Consider the following 18935-nt stretch of genomic DNA (forward strand, 5'->3'; position numbering starts at 1 on the left):
TCAGGGAAGTGGCAGCTTTTGCATGATCTTCGCACTATAAATGCCACTATGCAAACTATGCGTGCAGTACAACCTGGTGTGCCTTTAGCCACTGTAGTGCCTAGAGAATCATATCTTATTGTGATTGATATTAAGGATTGCTTTTTTTTTTTTCTATACCTCTACATTCACAAGATTCAGAGAGTTTTGCCTTTACTTTGCCTTCTATTAATCATCAAGGCCCAGATCAGAGATACCAATGGGTTGCACTCCCACAAGGTATGATGAATAGTCCTACTATGTGTCAACTATATGTAGCTCAAGCACTGTGCCCTGTAAGATGAATTTTTCATGGCTTTGCATATATCATATATGGATGGCATTCTTGTGGCAGGAAAGCAGAAAGAAGAAGTGCAGGCTGCCTTAGTGTGCTTGAAGCAAGAACTGGAACGGTGGAAATTGCACATTGCCCCTGAGAAGATTCAAGAGGGCCCCAATGTAAAATATCTGGGATTACAGATGACAGTCTGTCAGGTTGCCCCATTACAGGTTAAAATCAGAATGGATGGTTTAAAGACCCTTAATGATTTCCAGCAGGTATTAGGGCATATTAATTGGATCCGACCATATCTTCTTATTACCATCAAAGATTTAGAGCCCCTGTTTTCTATACTTCATGGAAACCCCGCATTAGATTCACCCCGAGAGCTTACTTTGGAGGGACACAAGGTTCTTGAATTACTCCAGCATAGACTCCAAGAAGCTCAGGTTGAGCATTGTCATCCTTCACAACCATTGTCTGTTCTGATTATACCTGAAAGTATTCCTGCTGAACTGCTATGGCAGGGGTGCCTTTAGTCTGGATGTATTTACTCATGGAAGCTTCCAAAGTGCTTACCACCTTCCCTGAACTTATGGGCCAAGTGATTTTTAAAGCAGTGGAGAGAGCCTGAGAAACCTTTGGTGTTTATCCTCGCTTATGTGTTACCTCTAATTCTAAAGAAATAGTTGCCAGTCTATGCCAAACAGTAGATATTTGGGCAATTTTGCTATTCTGCTTTTCTTTACAATTTGATACGCATTATCCATCCCATCCATGGGTGCAGTTTTGCAAAAAAGTCCCATTGTGCTTTCCCAAGGTGGTTAAGGAGTGGCACATTAGTGGAGCGTGGCTTGCTTTTACAGATGGGGCTAAAGGTGGCACAGGGGCAATTGTCTTAGATACCCAAATTTTCCCAATTGCGTTTGCTTCCTCTTCTCCGCAAACTGCAGAATCGGCCACTGTTGCTTTGGCCTTGTGGTTAGTGCCTGAGCCCCTGAACATTCTTTCTGATAGCTTATATGTGGTGAATGCTGTTAAATGCCTTGAGATGGTAGAATATATTTTACCTCACTCTATGGTGCATAAGGCCCGGTTTCAAGTCTGACAATTGTTATTATCCCAGAACAATCCTCTTTATGTGGGCTTTATTCAGGCACATTCCAACTTGCCTGGATCTTTAGCCCAAGGCAATGACAAGGCTGAGTCTGCTTCTAGATTCCTCTTGGCATTCTCCGTGGACGAAGAGGCAAAGCACTTTCACCAAAGGTGGCATGTTAGCGCACAAACTTTGGTAAAGCGCTTCCCAATCTCTCGGAATGCCTACTGCACTATTATTAGACAATGCCAAACTTGTGTCCCATTTTTATACCAGCCTTGCTTTGGGGATAATCCCCGTGGTCTTATGCCTAATCATATATGGCAGATGGATGTTACCCATGTTCCCAGTTTTGGTCGCCTTTCTTTTGTTCCTATCCCTATTGATACCTGTTCTGGGGTTCTTTATGCCTCAGCTCATACAAGGGAAAATGTTCAAGATGTTATATCTCATTGCCTTCAGGCTTTTGCAGCCTGGGGAGTCCCACAGTATTATAAGACTGATAATGGACCTGCCTATACAGCCAAAGCATTTGATAAATTTTGTTCTGAATTTGCGATTAAACACTCCACTGGCATTCCATATAATCACTCAGGCCAGGCTGTGGTAGAGGGTGCCCACAAAAAGGGGTGTAGGAGCCACCCTATATCCCAATAGTCCTAAACATCAATTGGCTTTAGTTACTTATATTTTCAACATTTTGATTTTGGATTTGGATTGCCATTCTGATGCCAAACGCCACGCTGTTGGCGCAGGCCCCTGCAAAGATTGGGTGATGTGGAAGGATGTTTTAACAAAACAATGGATGTGCTCGTATCCTGTCTTACGAAGGACACGAGGAGCGGTTTGTGTTTTTCCGCAGGATTCTGATGGACCAGTGTGGGTGCCAGAACGTTTGACGTGAGTGATAAGAAAGCCGGAGTAGGATGAACCTGTGGACGTGGTGGATGCTGACCAGTCTGATGTTCATTCAGATCAGAGAGGAGACAGCCAGAATCTCCAGGTAAAACTGCACCATAAAAGGTGTGCAGCAAATATTGTCTCGCTGTCTAGGGCCTTGGAAATATCCTCCAGAATAGACTGCTGTCGAAGTACTGTGACTCCTAGAAGAGTAGCACCTGATCTTGCTGTGACCAATTGATTTCCTACCTGTTCAAATTCTGCCTTTGTGAGGTATAACTATACATGTGGTGACCTTATTCAATCTGTTTCTGCTAAGTCTTGGAATGTCTGGGTACTTTGCACTAGTAGGGCTGGGTGTTCAGATATATCAGCTTTTGCATTTATTGATAAGTTAGTGATAAGAAATTGTAATTATAATAGTAATAGTTCTAGAATATGGGAAGAAAATGTTAAAGTTAATTGCAGTCATGATGTTATCTATAATGCTATTTATGTATATGCACAAGCTCCATTTATGTTTATTGTTTCCATGAGTGCTAATGTTACCCTTTTGAATTGCTCTGTAGTTAAGTGAGGCCTTAACCAATGTTGGAATGGCTCTGTCACTGCAGTGCTGGTACGCATTCCACAACTTATTTCCATCATATGGGGACCTCCTGTGTGCTTAGTCTACCTGGAATGTGTGTCACTCCCTCCATTGTCACCAATGGTTCCTGAGCATTGAATTTGTCCAGAGAGTTATCCGCTATGCTATCCCCTAGTGGAAGCTGGTCCATACAATTTGATAATTTGACATAGGAACTAAGATCCCAAATTATAGCCATAAATAGCAGCAAAGTAGAGATTGCTACAGTAGAGCAATGGACAAATTGGATACTAAAGGATCTTTCCTTTGCACACCAATGGGCTGGTATAGTAGCCTTGGATATTATCTTACTAATTGTCATTCTTTGGGGTCTGTGGATGCTTCATCCTTGAGCACAGTGTCAGCAGCAGTAATAGCAGCTGCTACTGCAAGCTGTGCTTGCCCTTCACAACAGAGAATCTCCAGAAGTCTGCCTAGGCATACTGGACTGGTAGCCAGGGATGGGTAAGTATCCGATATGGCTTCACCAACCTAAGACAGGTGCCACATTCCTAGCCACATGGTTAGCCCATGACAGGTTAGGGGAGCCCAAACTCGGAACACCTAAGACAGGCACGGTCCCTTGCTTAATACAAGAAGAAGGGGGAGCTTTAGGGGGCACTAACCATTTCCTGCCCTGTGATGGCCATTTGCCCTGGTTGGTGTGCCTTGGTTATCTTTAAGCTGATTACTCAGGTTTGACAGATAAGCGGGGGGCTTGGCGGGGTAGGGGCTGGAGTGTAATGGTCGTAACTGTCATAACGATCATAACGGAGTTAACGGTCACAACGGAGTTAATGGTCACAACGTAAGATCGGAATAAAGCGCCTTGGAGACTCTCTCAAGTGTCAGGTGATTTCTTCCATGGGACGGGAAGACCCCTGATAGTATCTTATTGTGATTGATATTAAGGATTGAATTTTTTCTATACCTCTACGTCCACAAGATTCAAAAAAAGAGTGTTTTGTCTCTGTGTGTGTGTGTGTGTGTTTTTCAGGATAACTGGCATTTTCCTAATTTAGGTCACTTATTGAACATAAATATCATTCAGAGACTGGCAAGTAATTCATCTTAGGATTTGCAAAGTTTCCCTTTGTCTTTGCAAATGAAATGAAGTTCTTCACACAATGAACAACAACTTCAAGATTATGCCTCTTGTAAACATGCCCCACAAATGATACTCACAGAAATTCCCATGAATGGCAAAAAGGAATAGCATCGACCAAAGCAAAAGGCAAATGTGGAGAACATCCCACTAAAAGGCTAACAGAAGACTCAATCAAAGCACAACCCATCGCTGAAATGACAGGGCTAAACTGCCACTTACTCACAATAACTCTGAACTTAAATGGCTTAAACTCATCAGTCAAATGCCAGAGAGGAGGACCAGGTAAAACCAAAATCCATCAATCTGCTGCTTAGAGGAGACACATCTCACCAACAAAGATCAGAGGCAATGGAAACTGAAGTGATGGAAAGAGAAATTGCAAGTGAATTGTAAGCAAAAACGTGCAGGACTAAACATTCTTTTATCAGACCATCATTGACTGAAGCTAGAAACCAAGAAGTCCAAAACACCAAGGAAGACATGCAAACACATGGAGACTAATTCATGTTACTAAATGAGTAGTGGGTTAGGGAGGAAATCATAAGGGAAATCAAGGCAGTGCTAGGGGAAAGTTCATTTCAATCAGTGCTTATGTCAAGAAACTAGAAAAACATGAAGTAAATTGGCCAGCACTGCAGTTGAAGGAGAAGGAAAAACAACAGCAGTGCACTCCTAAGATTAGAAGCCAAAAGGAAATCATCAAAACAAGGGAGGAAATAAATGGAATAAAGATAAAATATCTATACATAAGGTCAATGAATCAAAGAGCTGATTCTTTGAGAAAATTAACAAAACAGACTCCCCACTAGCCCATCAGGAAATATTACAAGCAACTATCTGCAGCAAATCAGATGACCTAAAAGAGATGGATAGATCTTTGGACACATACAATCCACCACAATTGAATCTAGAAGCAATTAATCTAAATGGGCCTATTATTAGCAATGATTTTACGTCAGCAATTAAAGCCCTTCGAAACAAGGAAAGTCCCACACCAGATGGCTTCACTGCTGAATTCTAGCACACATTTCAAGAGGAATTTACCCCAACACTTCACAAAGTTTTCCAAGCAGTAGAAAGCGAGGCAGATCTTCCAAACACTTTCTATGAAGCCAATATCACTTTAGCACCAAAGCCACAGAGAAACAACTCAAAAACAGAACTAAAACCAATATTCTTGAAGAACATAGATTCAAAGATCCTCAGCAAAATACTAGCCAACAGATCCAACAGCGCATCAGGCAGAGCATTCAGCTGGACCAGGTGGGATACATCCATGTACTGCAGAGAGGCAGGGATGATCCAGCATCAGTCGATCATGAAATGTGATACATCACAAGAACAAATTAAAAATAAATACCATATGATCCTCTCAACATGCAAAGAAGTCAGGCATAGAAAGAATATTCCACAATAAAATCAAAGCAATTCATGAACAACCAATTATACCAGCATCATACTAAATGGGGAAAGATTGAAAACCTACTCAGTAACACCAGGAACTAGAAAGGGATGCCCAGTGTCACCACTGATTTTCACTACAGTATTGGAATTCCTTGCCAGAGCCACGAGGCAAGCAGAAAAGAATTAAAGCAATCCAAATTTGAACTGAGGAACTGAAATTATCGCTACTAGTAGACTGCATGATTCTCTAACTAGGAGAACAAAAAACTCATCCAAGCGTCTATTGGAACTCACAAGAGACTTTGGCAGAGTAGCAGGATAAAGAATTAGTGAGCAAAAGTCAATGACACTGGTGTACACAAACAATTCTAAGGCTGAGAAAGAAATTTTTAGTAGAGTAAGTTTTAACATAAGAGTGGAATCTTCAATGCCTAGGAATTAAGCTACATAATACAAACACCAGAATGGAGTCCACACATGTAGGGTCAACTAATCTTTGAGAAGAAAGCTGGAAACTATCCAAGCAAAATCTGGATTTATTCAGCAAGTGCTGTTCGGATAACTGTATAGCAGCTGCAGAAGTAAGAAGCCAGAAACACAACTGTCCAACTATAAAAATTGGCACTAAATGGATCAATGACCAAAATCTACACCCAGAAACAATCAAACTTTTCAAGAAAATCATAGGAAGCGTACTCGAAGATGTAGCAACAAGGAAAGATTTCTTAGAAAAGTAACCAAAAGCACAGGCAATCAAAGCCAAAGTCAACAAATGGGATGTGATCAAACTAAAAAGCTTCTTCTGTGCACTAAAGGAAACAAATGAACAAAGTAAGGAGGTAAACAACAGAAACAGAGAAAACACTTGCACAACCCACAATTGAATAAGAACTAATATGCAGGATTTGCAAAGAGATACAGTATCCCAGTGTCAATAAAAAACAAACAACCAACCTGTGAAGTAAAGGGCAAAGATTCTACAGACCATTTTTTCAGAAGATCAGATTCAAAGGAAAAGATGCTCAGGCTCCCAAGCCATCAGAGAGACACACTTTAAAACCATGTTGAAGTACCATTTAACTTCAGTGAGGCTGGCCTACATTCAGATCTCCAGTTACAACCTAATGGCAAAGATGTTCCAAGAATGGTAGCCTCCTTCACTGCAGGTAGAAGTGTCACCTAATATAAACACTGTGGAAATTAGTATGGAGAATGGTTGGAGAATTGCAAACAAACCTGCCATAAGATAGAGCTCTCCTGCTCCTAGAAATGTACACAATAGAAAAGAAATCTGCATATGTGAAGGGGATCTCTAAGCCTATATTTGCAGCAGCACAATCTACAATAGCAAAGACATGGAAACAATCCTGATGTGCTCCCATAGAAAAATGATTGAAGAAAGTGTATTACTTATTCTTCATGGAATAATACTATCTATTAAGAAGAACAAACTTATGCCATGGATAACCAGTTGGTCCCAAAGAGAATCCATTATGCTCAATAAAATTTGTCAATCACAAAACAGCAAATGCATATGTTCTCTCTAATATAAGGAAACCATTATGGAAATTGTAATTTCCATAACCTGATCTTGCTTGTAATGTTCACCAGCCCATACAAAGCCAAATGGAAGGCCACATTTGCCAAGTCCTGGAATAAAACACAATGGCATGTTTGAGAACTGGGTCAGGGAGAGGATCAAGTGGAGGAAGTTGGGAAACTCCCCTGGCAAGTCAAACTTTTCACTGGTGAAAATGTGGCCCAGACTTGGAGGTCAGACAAGCTGAGTAAAATAGCTCTAACAGCTGGCTAATTTGTCAATTGGTAATGGAAAGGGGTTTGCTGTGAAGAAGTGGGCAGTCCACACTGGCTTATGTGAGGGCTGAGTATTTGCTGGACAGTACCAGGCTGGACTGCAAAATCCATTGGTTCCAGTGGGTGTCAGAGCTGAAAACAGAAGCAACCCAGGAATTGCAACCACCAGCTATCAGGGCGATGGAATGTGCCAGGCGCTGTACTTGCCAGTACGTACAAGAATTTAGACTGCAAACACCTCAGACCTTGAACTTATCTTTGTGGATCTCCACAATCAAAATGGCAGACTCAGAATCCTAACCAAGACAAGAGAGAAGACAGAACACATCAATCAACCAATGCAGCTATATTTTGGCAGCAAACTACTGGCCAACAGAGACTATGATGGACTAAGTCATTCAGTGGATTCTTCAACAACCTCATTGTGTTTGGAGTGGTGAGACTGGCAGCGCTTCAGAACTGATCAACTATCAAAACCACTTGAGGAGGGAAAGAAGATGGCCGACGTAGGAGGAAGGCTGTGAGGGAGCGTACAGAGAAAGAGGGATAGAAAGTTATAGAAGCAGCAAAGAGGAACAGCAGGGAATCGCAGGGAGAGGTCCGTGAGGCTCCCTAGGACAGTGTGGAGCCAAAAAGATCCACACAACTCGGAAGAGCAGCGAGAACGGAGCAGGGCAAAGGTAGAGAAACCGACATCCCACTCCAGACCTGCTGAGTCACTTTTGAAAACGGCCTGACGGGAGACGCGGACAGCCCGGAGGCGGGAAGATCGGGCGGATCGTCGCCGGCGGGAGGCGGAGGCAGACTGCAGCAGCCGGACATTTGGTGGGGGGGGGGGGGTTGACGTGGCAGCCTCGGCATTCCTTGACCCCTACTGAGGTTCCAGCCTCTGAGAACGCGGGGCAGACAGACTGAAACTGTTGGGTTTGTGCCTTGGGAACTACGCACAGTGGTGTTGGTGGCTGAGGGGGCCCCAGGAAGGCGCCTCGGATGTTCCTACACTGAGGGGGCCAGTGCGTCTCAGTGCGCAGAGGCTGCTGGCGAGGATCTGGAGTCCTCCACATCCTGCCTGGTGGAAGCGCGAGAACATCAGGAAAACCCTGGTCGCTGCGCCGAGCGGACTAGGCGGCCCCGCCTGCAGCAGCCGCCTCCACAGCGCAGGTGTCAGGTGTCAGGTGTCAGGTGTCAGGTGTCAGGAGAGCTTTGAGATTTGGGAAGTGTAGCGCTGTGTGTCCCCGACACGCAGGTGCCACTCCCATAGGGTGAACTGCTCACCCCTCGCCTCCCACCCCGCAGTTCTGAGCGTGGGCGACCCACCAGGAGAGCTCTGAAAACTCCTGCACCACACTGACATGGTGTGAACCTGCCGTGAAATTATAACAGGGCGCCTGGGCCACTCCTCCGCTAAGGGCCGGTGTGAGAGAGCCACACAGGAGCAGGGGCTCTGAACACCCACACACCACGAGTGGTGGATTCACTGCACAAGAGCCACGCCTGGAAAGTGCCTCACCCACAGTCCCGTGTGTGGGAGACGCACCAGGTGGGCTCTGAAAAACCTTGCAGTCCCTGACACGGAGAACGCAGGGAGAAAGCACATAAAACATTCTAAGTCCTGTGGATTCCCGTGCAGGGGGCACACCCAGAGAGCGCCTCCATCCCTCCACGCCCTGGGGTGTCACACCTGTAGAAGAGGTGCCCAGAGTGTGCCTGGAATCCACTGGGCCCCCAAGGTGGTGCTCTACAGCCCCGGGCCCTGAGAACGCACCAACGGTGCCTTGAAAATTACCACGCTCGGCAACACCACGCCTGCAGGCTCCAATCTCTACAGGAAAGCACCTGACAGCCCCTCAACACACGGGTTCATTTGCCCCACCAGAATTCACCAACGCAATGGGAAAAACCACTAGAAAGAGCTGTGCTCCAGATGAAAGAGCCAGCACCCCACCAAACATGGGCCAAAAGCCATTATCAATATCGGCGATGCGAGATGAAGACATGGAAGTGTTACCAGCAAAGGAATTGATGAAAATAATGCTAAAATTTCTCAGAGACATGGACACAAAGCTGGAAGACTACCAGAACCGCATAATCACCGAAATACAACAAATCAAAACCAAACTGGATGCCCAAGAGAATAAAATTGAAAGCCTCATCAACAGAATAAATGCGGCAGAGGAAAGGATCTCTGAAACAGAAGACACACAAAATGAAAGTGCCCAGCGAATTAAACAGCTGGAGACAAACCTCAGCAAAACTAATAAAATGATGCAAGAGATGAAGGATTACCTTAGAAAACTGAATATTCGGATCATCGGCCTCCCTGAGGGAGTAGAAAGAGAATCTGGGATGCAAGCAGTGCTTGATGAAATTATACAGGAAAACTTCCAAAACACTTGGAACACGAATCCACCCCGCATACAGGATGGACAGAGAACTCCCAACAGACATGATCCAAAGAGATCTTCACCCAGACACACGGTGCTCAGGTTCTACTCCAATGAAGACAAAGAAGGAATCCTGAGACAAGTACGAAGTAGAGAAAAGATCACATACAGGGGAAAACCCATCAGAATCACTGCTGACTTCTCCGAAGAGACCCTACAAGCAAGGAGAGAATGGACAAAGATCTTCCAAGTCCTGAAACAAAACAACTGTCAACCAAAAATAATCTACCCAGCAAAGATCTCATTTGTATATGAGAACGAAATCAGATACTTCAATAGCAAAGAAAAACTAGAAGAATATGTCTACACAAAACCAGCTCTGCAAAGTCTCCTTAGAAATGCACTAGTCCCGGACAAAAAGGAGGCAAATCACAAACAAAGCTGGCAAATAAGAAGGTCTCCAAACTAAAAGCTGCACAAACAAGACAACTACATAGGCAACAACACACACACAACACAATCACATGGCAGGGCAAAATTGCAAACTCTCAATTTTAACTCTCAACACAAATGGTCTAAATTCACCAATCAAAAGACAGAGATTAATAGAATGGATCATCAAACAAGACCCAACCATCTGTTGCCTACAAGAAACGCATCTAACCAGAAAGGATGCAAAGAAACTGAAAGTGAAGGGATGGAAAAAGATATTTCACGCCAATAGACGAGAAAAAAAAGCTGGGTAGCTATCCTAATTTCAGACGAAATAGATTTCATTCTAACTAACATCAAAAGAGACAGGGAAGGCCATTTTATACTGGTGAAAGGAATGATCCATCAAGAAGCAATCACCATCATTAATGTTTATGCACCGAATCTTAATGCACCTAGTTACGTAAAGCAATTACTTACAGACTTAAAGGAAGACATAGACACCCGCACAATTCTTGTAGGCGATCTCAACACACCTCTAACAACAATGGACCGGTCTACGAAACAAAAACTCAACAAAGAAACAACAGAGCTCACACAAACAATAGAACAACTAGACTTAGTAGACATATATAGAACTTTTTATCCTAAGGCCACAGACTATACATTCTTCTCAGCGGTGCATGGCACCTTCTCCAGAATCGATCACATGATAGGACATAAAGCGAATCTAAACAACTTCCAAAACATTAGTATCATACCATGTACCCTCTCAGACCACCATGGGATGAAACTGGAAATCAACAACTCAAAACTCCCCAGGAAGTATAGGCACTCTTGGAAATTGAACAATATGCTATTAAACGAACAATGGGTCAGAGAAGAAATTAAAGATGAGATCAAAAAATTCATGGAAACCAATGAAAACTCTGATACAACATTCCAAAACTTGTGGGACACCGCCAAAGCAGTGCTAAGAGGTAGATTCATTGCAATCGGAGCGCATGTCAAGGCCCAAGAAAGACGCCAAATACAGGAACTAACCACACACCTCCAGGATCTGGAAAAACAGCAGCAGAAGAGTCCCACGCACAATAGGAAACAAGAAATCATCAAAACAAGGGAGGAGATAAGCCAAATAGAAATCAAAAAAAACTATACATAAAATCAACAAATCAAAAAGTTGGTTTTTTGAGAAAATAAACAAAATAGACACTCCACTGGCCCGATTGACCAAAAAAAAAAACAAGAGAAAGTGAGAATCAATAGCATTAAAGATGAAAAAGGCAACATAACAACAGACACTGCAATCATTAAGAAAATAATTAGAAATTACTACAAAGAACTGTACTCCCACAAATTTGAGGACCACCAAGAAATAGAAAAGTTCTTGGACTCCCACCACTTACCAAAACTCAGTCCGGAGGCAACTGCAGAATTAAATAAACCCATAACCGAGGTAGAGATTGAAACAGTCATCAAGGATCTCCCAACGAAAAAAAGCCCAGGCCCAGACGGCTTCACTACAGAATTCTACAAAACATTCCGAACAGAACTAACCCCAATCCTCTACAAGCTCTTCAAAACAATAGAGGAGGAAGCAACCCTCCCAAACTCATTCTATGAAGCCAACATCACCTTAATCCCAAAACCGGACAGAGAACCATCAGAGAAGGAAAACTACAGACCTATCTCTCTGATGAACATTGATGCTAAAATTCTCAACAAAATCCTAGCCAATAGAATTCAAAAAATCATCAGACAGATCATTCATCCGGATCAAGTAGGATTCATCCCTGGAATGCAGGGATGGTTCAACATTCGGAAATCCATAAATGTTATAAACCATATCCAAAAACTGCAAAACAAGAACCACATAATAGTTTCAATAGATGCAGAAAAAGCTTTCGACAAAATCCAACACCTCTTCATGCTAAAAACTCTAGCCAAAGTAGGCATAGATGGGAAAATCCACAACATAATTAAAGCAATTTATGAAAAACCCAACGCCAGTATCATACTGAATGGAGAAAAGCTAGAACCCTTCCCACTGAGATCTGGAACAAGACAAGGGTGCCCGCTATCACCACTGCTATTCAACATAGTCCTAGAGGTACTTGCAGAGGCCATAAGACAAGAAAAAGAAATCAAAGGCATACGTATAGGAAACGAAGAAGTCAAGCTTTCACTATATGCAGATGACATAATCCTATACATAGAAAAACCAGGAGACTCAATACAGAAACTGCTAGAACTTATACGAGAGTTTGGCAGAGTGGCAGGGTACAAAATTAACGAACGAAAATCAACAGCCATAGTGTATGCAAATAACACCAAGATGGAAGAAGATCTAACCAACAGGATACCATTCAAAATAGCAGAGAGAAGTATGAAGTATTTGGGAATAAATCTAACCAAAAGCGTAGGAGACCTATTCGAAGAAAACTACAAACTATTTAAAAAGGAAATTGAACAAGACCTCAAAAGATGGAATAACATCCCGTGCTCCTGGATAGGCAAAATCAATATCATTAAAATGTCTATACTACCACAAGCAATATACATTTTCAACGCAATTCCAATCAAATTGCCCAAAACATTCTTCACGGAACTGGATACAATGATTCAAAAGTTCATCTGGAAACACAAAAAACCACGAATAGCTAGAACCATCCTGAAAAATAAGAGGTTAGCAGGGGGAATCACAATCCCGGACCTCTGGACATACTATAGAGCAGTGGTTATCAAAACAGCCTGGTACTGGCACAAAGACAGAAAGGAAGATCAATGGAATAGAATAGAAGCACCAAAAGGGAACCCACACAAATACAGCCAATTAATCTTTGACAAAAAGACCAATGATAGCTCAAGCAAGTGGGAAGGCCTCTTTAGTAAATGTTGTTGGGACAACTGGCTGATAGCCTGTAGAATCTATCACCATACACTAAGATCCAATCTACATGGATAAAAGACCTAAACCTACATCCAGAAACCTTCAAACTCTTGCAAGAAAATGTAGGAAATACACTGCAAGACCTAGGAGTAGGTTCCGACTTTCTAAGAAGGACACCAAAAGCAATAGCAGTTGAGAACAGAATAAACAAATGGGACCTCATCAAACTAAGAAGCTTCTGTACAGCAAGGGAAACAATCAACAAAGTAAAAAAGCAACCCACAGAGTGGGAGAAGATCTTTGCACACGATATAGGCGATAGGGGGCTAATTTCCAGGATATACAAAGAACTTCAAAACAACCAAAAAACCAAAACAAACAAGCCACTCAAGAAATGGGCAAGGGAAATGGGCAAACATTTCACAAAGGAACAAGTCCAAATGGCAAACAAACATATGAAAAAATGTTCCAGCTCCCTAGCAATAAGGGAAATCCAAATTAAAACATCGATGAGGTACCACCTAACACCAGTAAGATTGGCCCACATAAACAAGAACACCAACGACGCTTGCTGGCGAGGATGCGGGGAAAAGGGAACCCTACTCCACTGCTGGTGGAGCTGCAAATTGGTACAGCCTTTATGGAAATCAGTCTGGAGAACACTCAAACAACTCGGAATCTGCATGCCATATGACCCAGCAATAGCACTCCTAGGAATATATCCAAAACACCTGATTTACGACAAACCAACATGCATCCCTATGTTCATTGCAGCACAATCAGTAATTGCAAAAACATGGAAGCAACCGAAATGCCCATCAATAGAAGATTGGATAAGAAAGCTTTGGTTCATCTACTCCATGGAATACTACTCAGCTATTAAAAAAAACAAAATGCAGTTCTTTGTGGCTAAATGGGCACAACTGGAAACTATAATGCTAAGGGAAATGAGCGAATCCCAAAAGATTAGATACCACATGTTTGCCTTGATTTAACCTGTAATTTATTGTTTGGTTGTTTGTTATTTTTTGAACGTGTCATTGATGCTGTCTCAACCCAGATGTTTCGAAGAATGGAACTTGCATTATTTTTAACATATTGTTTACCCAATACTATGTCAATTAATTCCATAATGTTGTATATTGATACTGAGGCCTTGTTGGGGCTTTTAACCGACCGGATCTTTACTCTGTTAGACCTATCTTCAGACCATAGAAGGTCTCCCCAGGAGGCCACTGAACTTATCTGGACAATAAGACGCTGAACTTTATGCTAGGCATGTGTTTGCAAGCAATGAATCTCAACTGAACTTGAACTATGGTTATGCAGCAAGGTGGAGGAATCCACCATGGGGGGAGGGATATGGGGAGGGGTGGGGGGAATCCCCAGCGCCTATAAAACTGTACTACATAATACAGTGTAAGCAACAATAAAAAAAAAAAAAAACACTTGAGTGAGAATCTCAGAGTGTGCCTCACATCAAGGACCTGGGGTGGAGGGGGTAACAGGGTGAGGATTCTCCCATAATATTTCCCATTACCTCAGATACATGAAGGAAACAATGTGCAAATCATAGTCTTACGCACGTTCCAATAGCCGTTGAACCTTTTTACCCTAATTAACTATATAAGTTGTGAAAAATATAAAGAAAAATGAAAAAAAAAATGTAAAATGTATGTTCTAGAATATTTTTGTGCACAAAGTATTTATAAGCTACAATAACTAAAAACGTAGATCAAAGTTTCCCAGGAGTCAAAGAAATAAAAAAATGTGTCAGTATTAGGTCACACTGTTTCAAGTCACTACCATGATAATATTAAAGCATATAATGACTAGATTGAGATCTGGCTTCCCCTTAACTTATCCCCTGGTCTTTTAATGTACCCAGGATATGAGTACAAAACAGTTAAACTGCTGAAATAAATGAGTTCCTGGTTTTAGCCAGAGATAGACTTCACAGATTCAGATTAAAAAAAAATAGTGTAAACAGTACATATATGATATAATATAATATGATATAATATAACATAACAAAGCACAATATCTTTACATATATGAAATCATAAATACAAACGGGATAAGAAACAGAGAGGAAATCTGTTTGTCTTTTGATTCACTCCCAAGTGACCACAATAGGCCAAGATGTTTCAATCTAAAACTTACCGTCAGGAACTTCTTCCTGGTCCCCATTGTGGCTATAGCACTGCAAGGATTGAGGTTGTCCTCAACTGCTTCTCCAGGCCACAAGCAGGAAGCTGGAAGGCAAGTGGATCAGTCAGGACATGAAGTGATGCTCATATTTGGTCTCAGCATGTCCAAGGTGAGGACTTTAGCCACTAGGCTGCCGTGCTATGCCCTCCTGCAGCCTTTGTGGTTAAAACAGTAACTGGTAATCTCTCCTGGTCTCTCTCTCTCCTCCTCTCTCTCTCTCTTTCTCTCTCTCTCCCTATGCTTGAGTCTCACTATAACTCTTCCCTTCTTTGAGAAGTAAATCTTTGTTTTTTCTAAATTGAAATCACATTTGAATTGGGGTTTTCCAGCTGTTACTTTCCATTTGACTCCTTAGAGTTGAATGACAAATATTCCCCAGGTGACTCCTTTACTTATTTTAAAAGCAACATTGCTACTTACCTCTCACTGTTGTGAGTTCTTCCTTTTTCTTCCCTTCTTTTTCTTTCCACTGCTTCCTTTGATACCCAGCTTCTGGCCATACTCATCCCCATGCCATATTAGAAGTTCACAGCCTGGTTTGATGACTTGGCAGGTGCGGTATAATATCTGTCTGTGGTATTGGAAGGCCACCAAATTCTGCTCCTCATCATTCTGGGCATAGTTCACATACCTGGGGCAGAGATAAATGCTGAGTTCCCATGCACTGTTACACTTGAATCTCATCTGTTCTCTGATATCCTCTATCTTGCTTGTAGCCCAATTCTGTAAAAGCTCTCTTGCAAACATGTATCTCTCTGTGAGATCAATGAAGTCCCACATCCAATGTGCAGATACCGTATTTGTTCTGACAAGCATGCTTTGCTACTTCATTTCTTCACTAGTCATCCTCAAAACCCTAGTCGACCTTTCTCCTTGACCAGCCATGAAGCACACAGAGTTTCCCTAAACCCCAAATTTCATTCAGTTTTATGCCACATAATGGTTAATGTACACTGGCTAACTCTAGCCTACCACACATGCTGCACAACTCAGATTTTCCATAGACAATTCTTTGAAGTCCTTTCTCTTGGATCTTTCTCTCGAATCCTGGGAGTTATTTTAGCCTCTCCCTGAACTGCTCACAGAAACAATTATCCAGATGCAGCTTCCTTCTCTCATCCACATCTCCAGTTTTGTTTTGTTTTGTTTAGTTGGTAAAGATTATTATGATTATTTTCTATTTGAGTGGCATAGACACAAAGAAGAGAAGGGGCAGAAGACAGAGATACCAAGAAAAAGCATGGAGTGGAGAGATAAAAAGGACACACTGTCAGGCAGTAGCTTCAACCAGGTCTTCTAAGTTGGCGCCAAAGACAAAGCATGAGGACATCCTCTGAAGGTCCTCAGGGTGCATGGGGAAGCAACTGGTTTGGCAGTAGGGTAACCAGTAATTGTAATGTAGGTACACCAGTCCTTACATTAGCCCACTGCATGACAATGCTTGTCCCAGAACCTGGCTCTCTTCTCTCTTTCTTTTTTTCCACTGTGCCTGGTATGGTTTATGTCTCATAAATTAAAGGCCTTCTGTATCAAGTTGTTTGGACAGTGTATAATTTTCAAAAGACTAAAAACCTTTGCGGTCAGGACACCAATTTAATGCAATGTCCATGTATTATGATATTTTTGATGCAGGAAAGGCATAACCAATGATAATTATAGAGAGAATGAGTCAATGCCCCAGTTGATCTAGATTCATCAAGGCCCATTTTCATGTGCTTTTATTCAACATATTATTTTATGTTATGATAAAAAACAGTATTTATAGAGAATGTGCTTTTACAAACCGGTCATGGTATTCAAAGTTCATTCAAATAGACATCAAAGAGGACATATCATGTAAAAGTCATTGAGGAAAGTAGAGGAGAAAGGACAGTGATCTTGTCTTAGAGATAAATGTCATCTCCACATGTAAAAAGCATGGCACTTACCTCATCCAGTTGACCAAAGAAGTGTCCTTTCCATCCATGTACTCATAGCTTTTTCTCCTCTTGGCTATTTCAGATTCAGAAAAATCAGTTAATATGTTTCTGGAAAGGGAATAGTTCAGCAGAATTATTAACTCAACCACCATCATGTTCCATGACATTCCATGAGTCCAACCACATCTTGAGACATAACACAGTGTTAGTATAAACCTAATCTGATTTGTTTCCTTACAGTAGAAGCCCACAACTGAGATCGAACTGCTTTGCTTTTACAGCCCAGTGATCTCATCAATGCTAATCTTCAGTAAGGATTCTGTGATGTAATCATGTTGGCTCCATTCATGCCATAATGAGTAGAAGGCATGAACCAGACACATGAGCCAAACTCACAGCAGGCAGGTGGAAAGCCACCAGACTGCAAAGGTACTTCTTACCTGCCAGCTGTACCCACTATTGGATTCCTGTTCCACTTCTATGATCTGGCCCTCAAAAGGACCAAAGTGTAACCCCTGTGGCAGATCAGATGCTTCATTAAACACTCCAAGCCCAGCCACAGGAATGCTGGATGGACCAATTTGAAGCCCAGTGGGCACACTGAGGAAAGCCGGGCTAAGATGTCCCTTATCCACTGGGTTGTCCTTTAGAAACACTGGGGGTCTCTGAGCAGCACAGCTTTTCAGGAAGAACCTCTGACACTTCTCACAATCTGGAGATGAGTGTGGAAGGGATTAGGAAACAATATCAAACACTACTGGATAGAGAGAGCATCAGAAGCAGCCAACTACACACATCACTCAGGCTCGATCTTGCAACCAAAGTTACCAGACGACAGAATGATAGAAGACGAAATTACAAGTGGAATTTGATTTCAGGCTATAGGATTTCTCTTTGTGGATGTGCTAAAGGGTTACTTACACAGGTAATCATCATCCTCTGTGGTGCTCGGGGTAAAGATGTCACTAAGTCAATACGAATGCGACTAACACTCCAGGGTCTAGTGGGCAAGATGGTGGGCCAAGAGAGAACCCTGGGTATGAATCAGGACAGGAGTCAAGTAGCTTCAAGGAAATGCTCATCAACCATGGCCATCTCACCCACACACCATTTGATTATGGGAGGTGGCTTCTACAGACATTCTCCTAGTAATTGATTCCTAGTTTCTCTCCTCCTGGACTTCCCCAAATTCCAGGCCTAATGTTATCCCTTACCCTATATAGGGAATTGAATTTCCCCTATAAATCGGCACTGCTTAGACAGTAGCCCTGTCCTTTCCTTTGCCTTTCACAGGCCAGGTGACTGGATGGTGGGCAGCAGGCTAATCCCCTCCAGCAACAAGGTAGTAAAGCAATATGTGGGGGAGACCCTGCAGAACATGCACCCAACATTGATCATGAAGGCTGGATCTTCTCACCCCCTCACTGTGTGGCTTTGAAAGAGAAGCAAGGAATGGCTGTAAATTGCTTCAGAGCATTGTCTTACCAGAGAAGCACATTGTCAGGGAAGTGGTGGAACTTTAGCTGAGTCTCAAAGAAAAGAAGGCTACCTAAGGTACAGTATTCCTCCTCTCAAACAGGAGTGTATCCTGTAGAAGTGACCCTAGGCACCCCACAGCTCTGTACAATCATGGGCAGCACCCAACCGTGGTATAGCTACGGTCAAATCCCCTGAGAGGTTGTAAGGGAAGGGAGGTGTTAGGTGCCCAATTGGCTTCTTTCCTATTCTCTCTTCTTTTGCAGTGAGAGATGGCCATGGATGCCTGAATCTAGGGTGAACCTGTTTGAGAACTGACAGTTTCTGGCCAAGGCAACACTTTGGCATTACCTGAAACTCTGCTGGGG

General features: G+C 42.5%; 1 protein-coding gene across 1 annotated transcript in view; it reads right to left on the reverse strand.

Annotated features, from left to right (window-relative positions):
• Positions 1 to 15642: 15642 nt before the first annotated feature.
• The window catches only part of LOC121152125 (probable histone-lysine N-methyltransferase PRDM7), a gene marked incomplete at its 3' end in the record, with an annotated part of 131306 nt that continues 128013 nt past the window's right edge, over positions 15643 to 18935 (reverse strand). The window contains exons 3-6 of the mRNA XM_040974013.1: positions 18013 to 18056; positions 17525 to 17803; positions 17101 to 17164; positions 15643 to 15803 (exon numbers count right to left, since the gene is read on the reverse strand). Of these exons, the coding sequence (XP_040829947.1) occupies positions 15643 to 15803; positions 17101 to 17164; positions 17525 to 17803; positions 18013 to 18056 (548 nt within the window). The remainder of the gene's footprint in view (positions 15804 to 17100; positions 17165 to 17524; positions 17804 to 18012; positions 18057 to 18935) is intronic.

Source organism: Ochotona curzoniae, unplaced genomic scaffold, assembly GCF_017591425.1.
Source record: "Ochotona curzoniae isolate NIBS_2020 unplaced genomic scaffold, NIBS_Ocur_1.0 contig_2325, whole genome shotgun sequence".
In the NCBI taxonomy this organism is placed as follows: Eukaryota; Metazoa; Chordata; class Mammalia; order Lagomorpha; family Ochotonidae; genus Ochotona; species Ochotona curzoniae.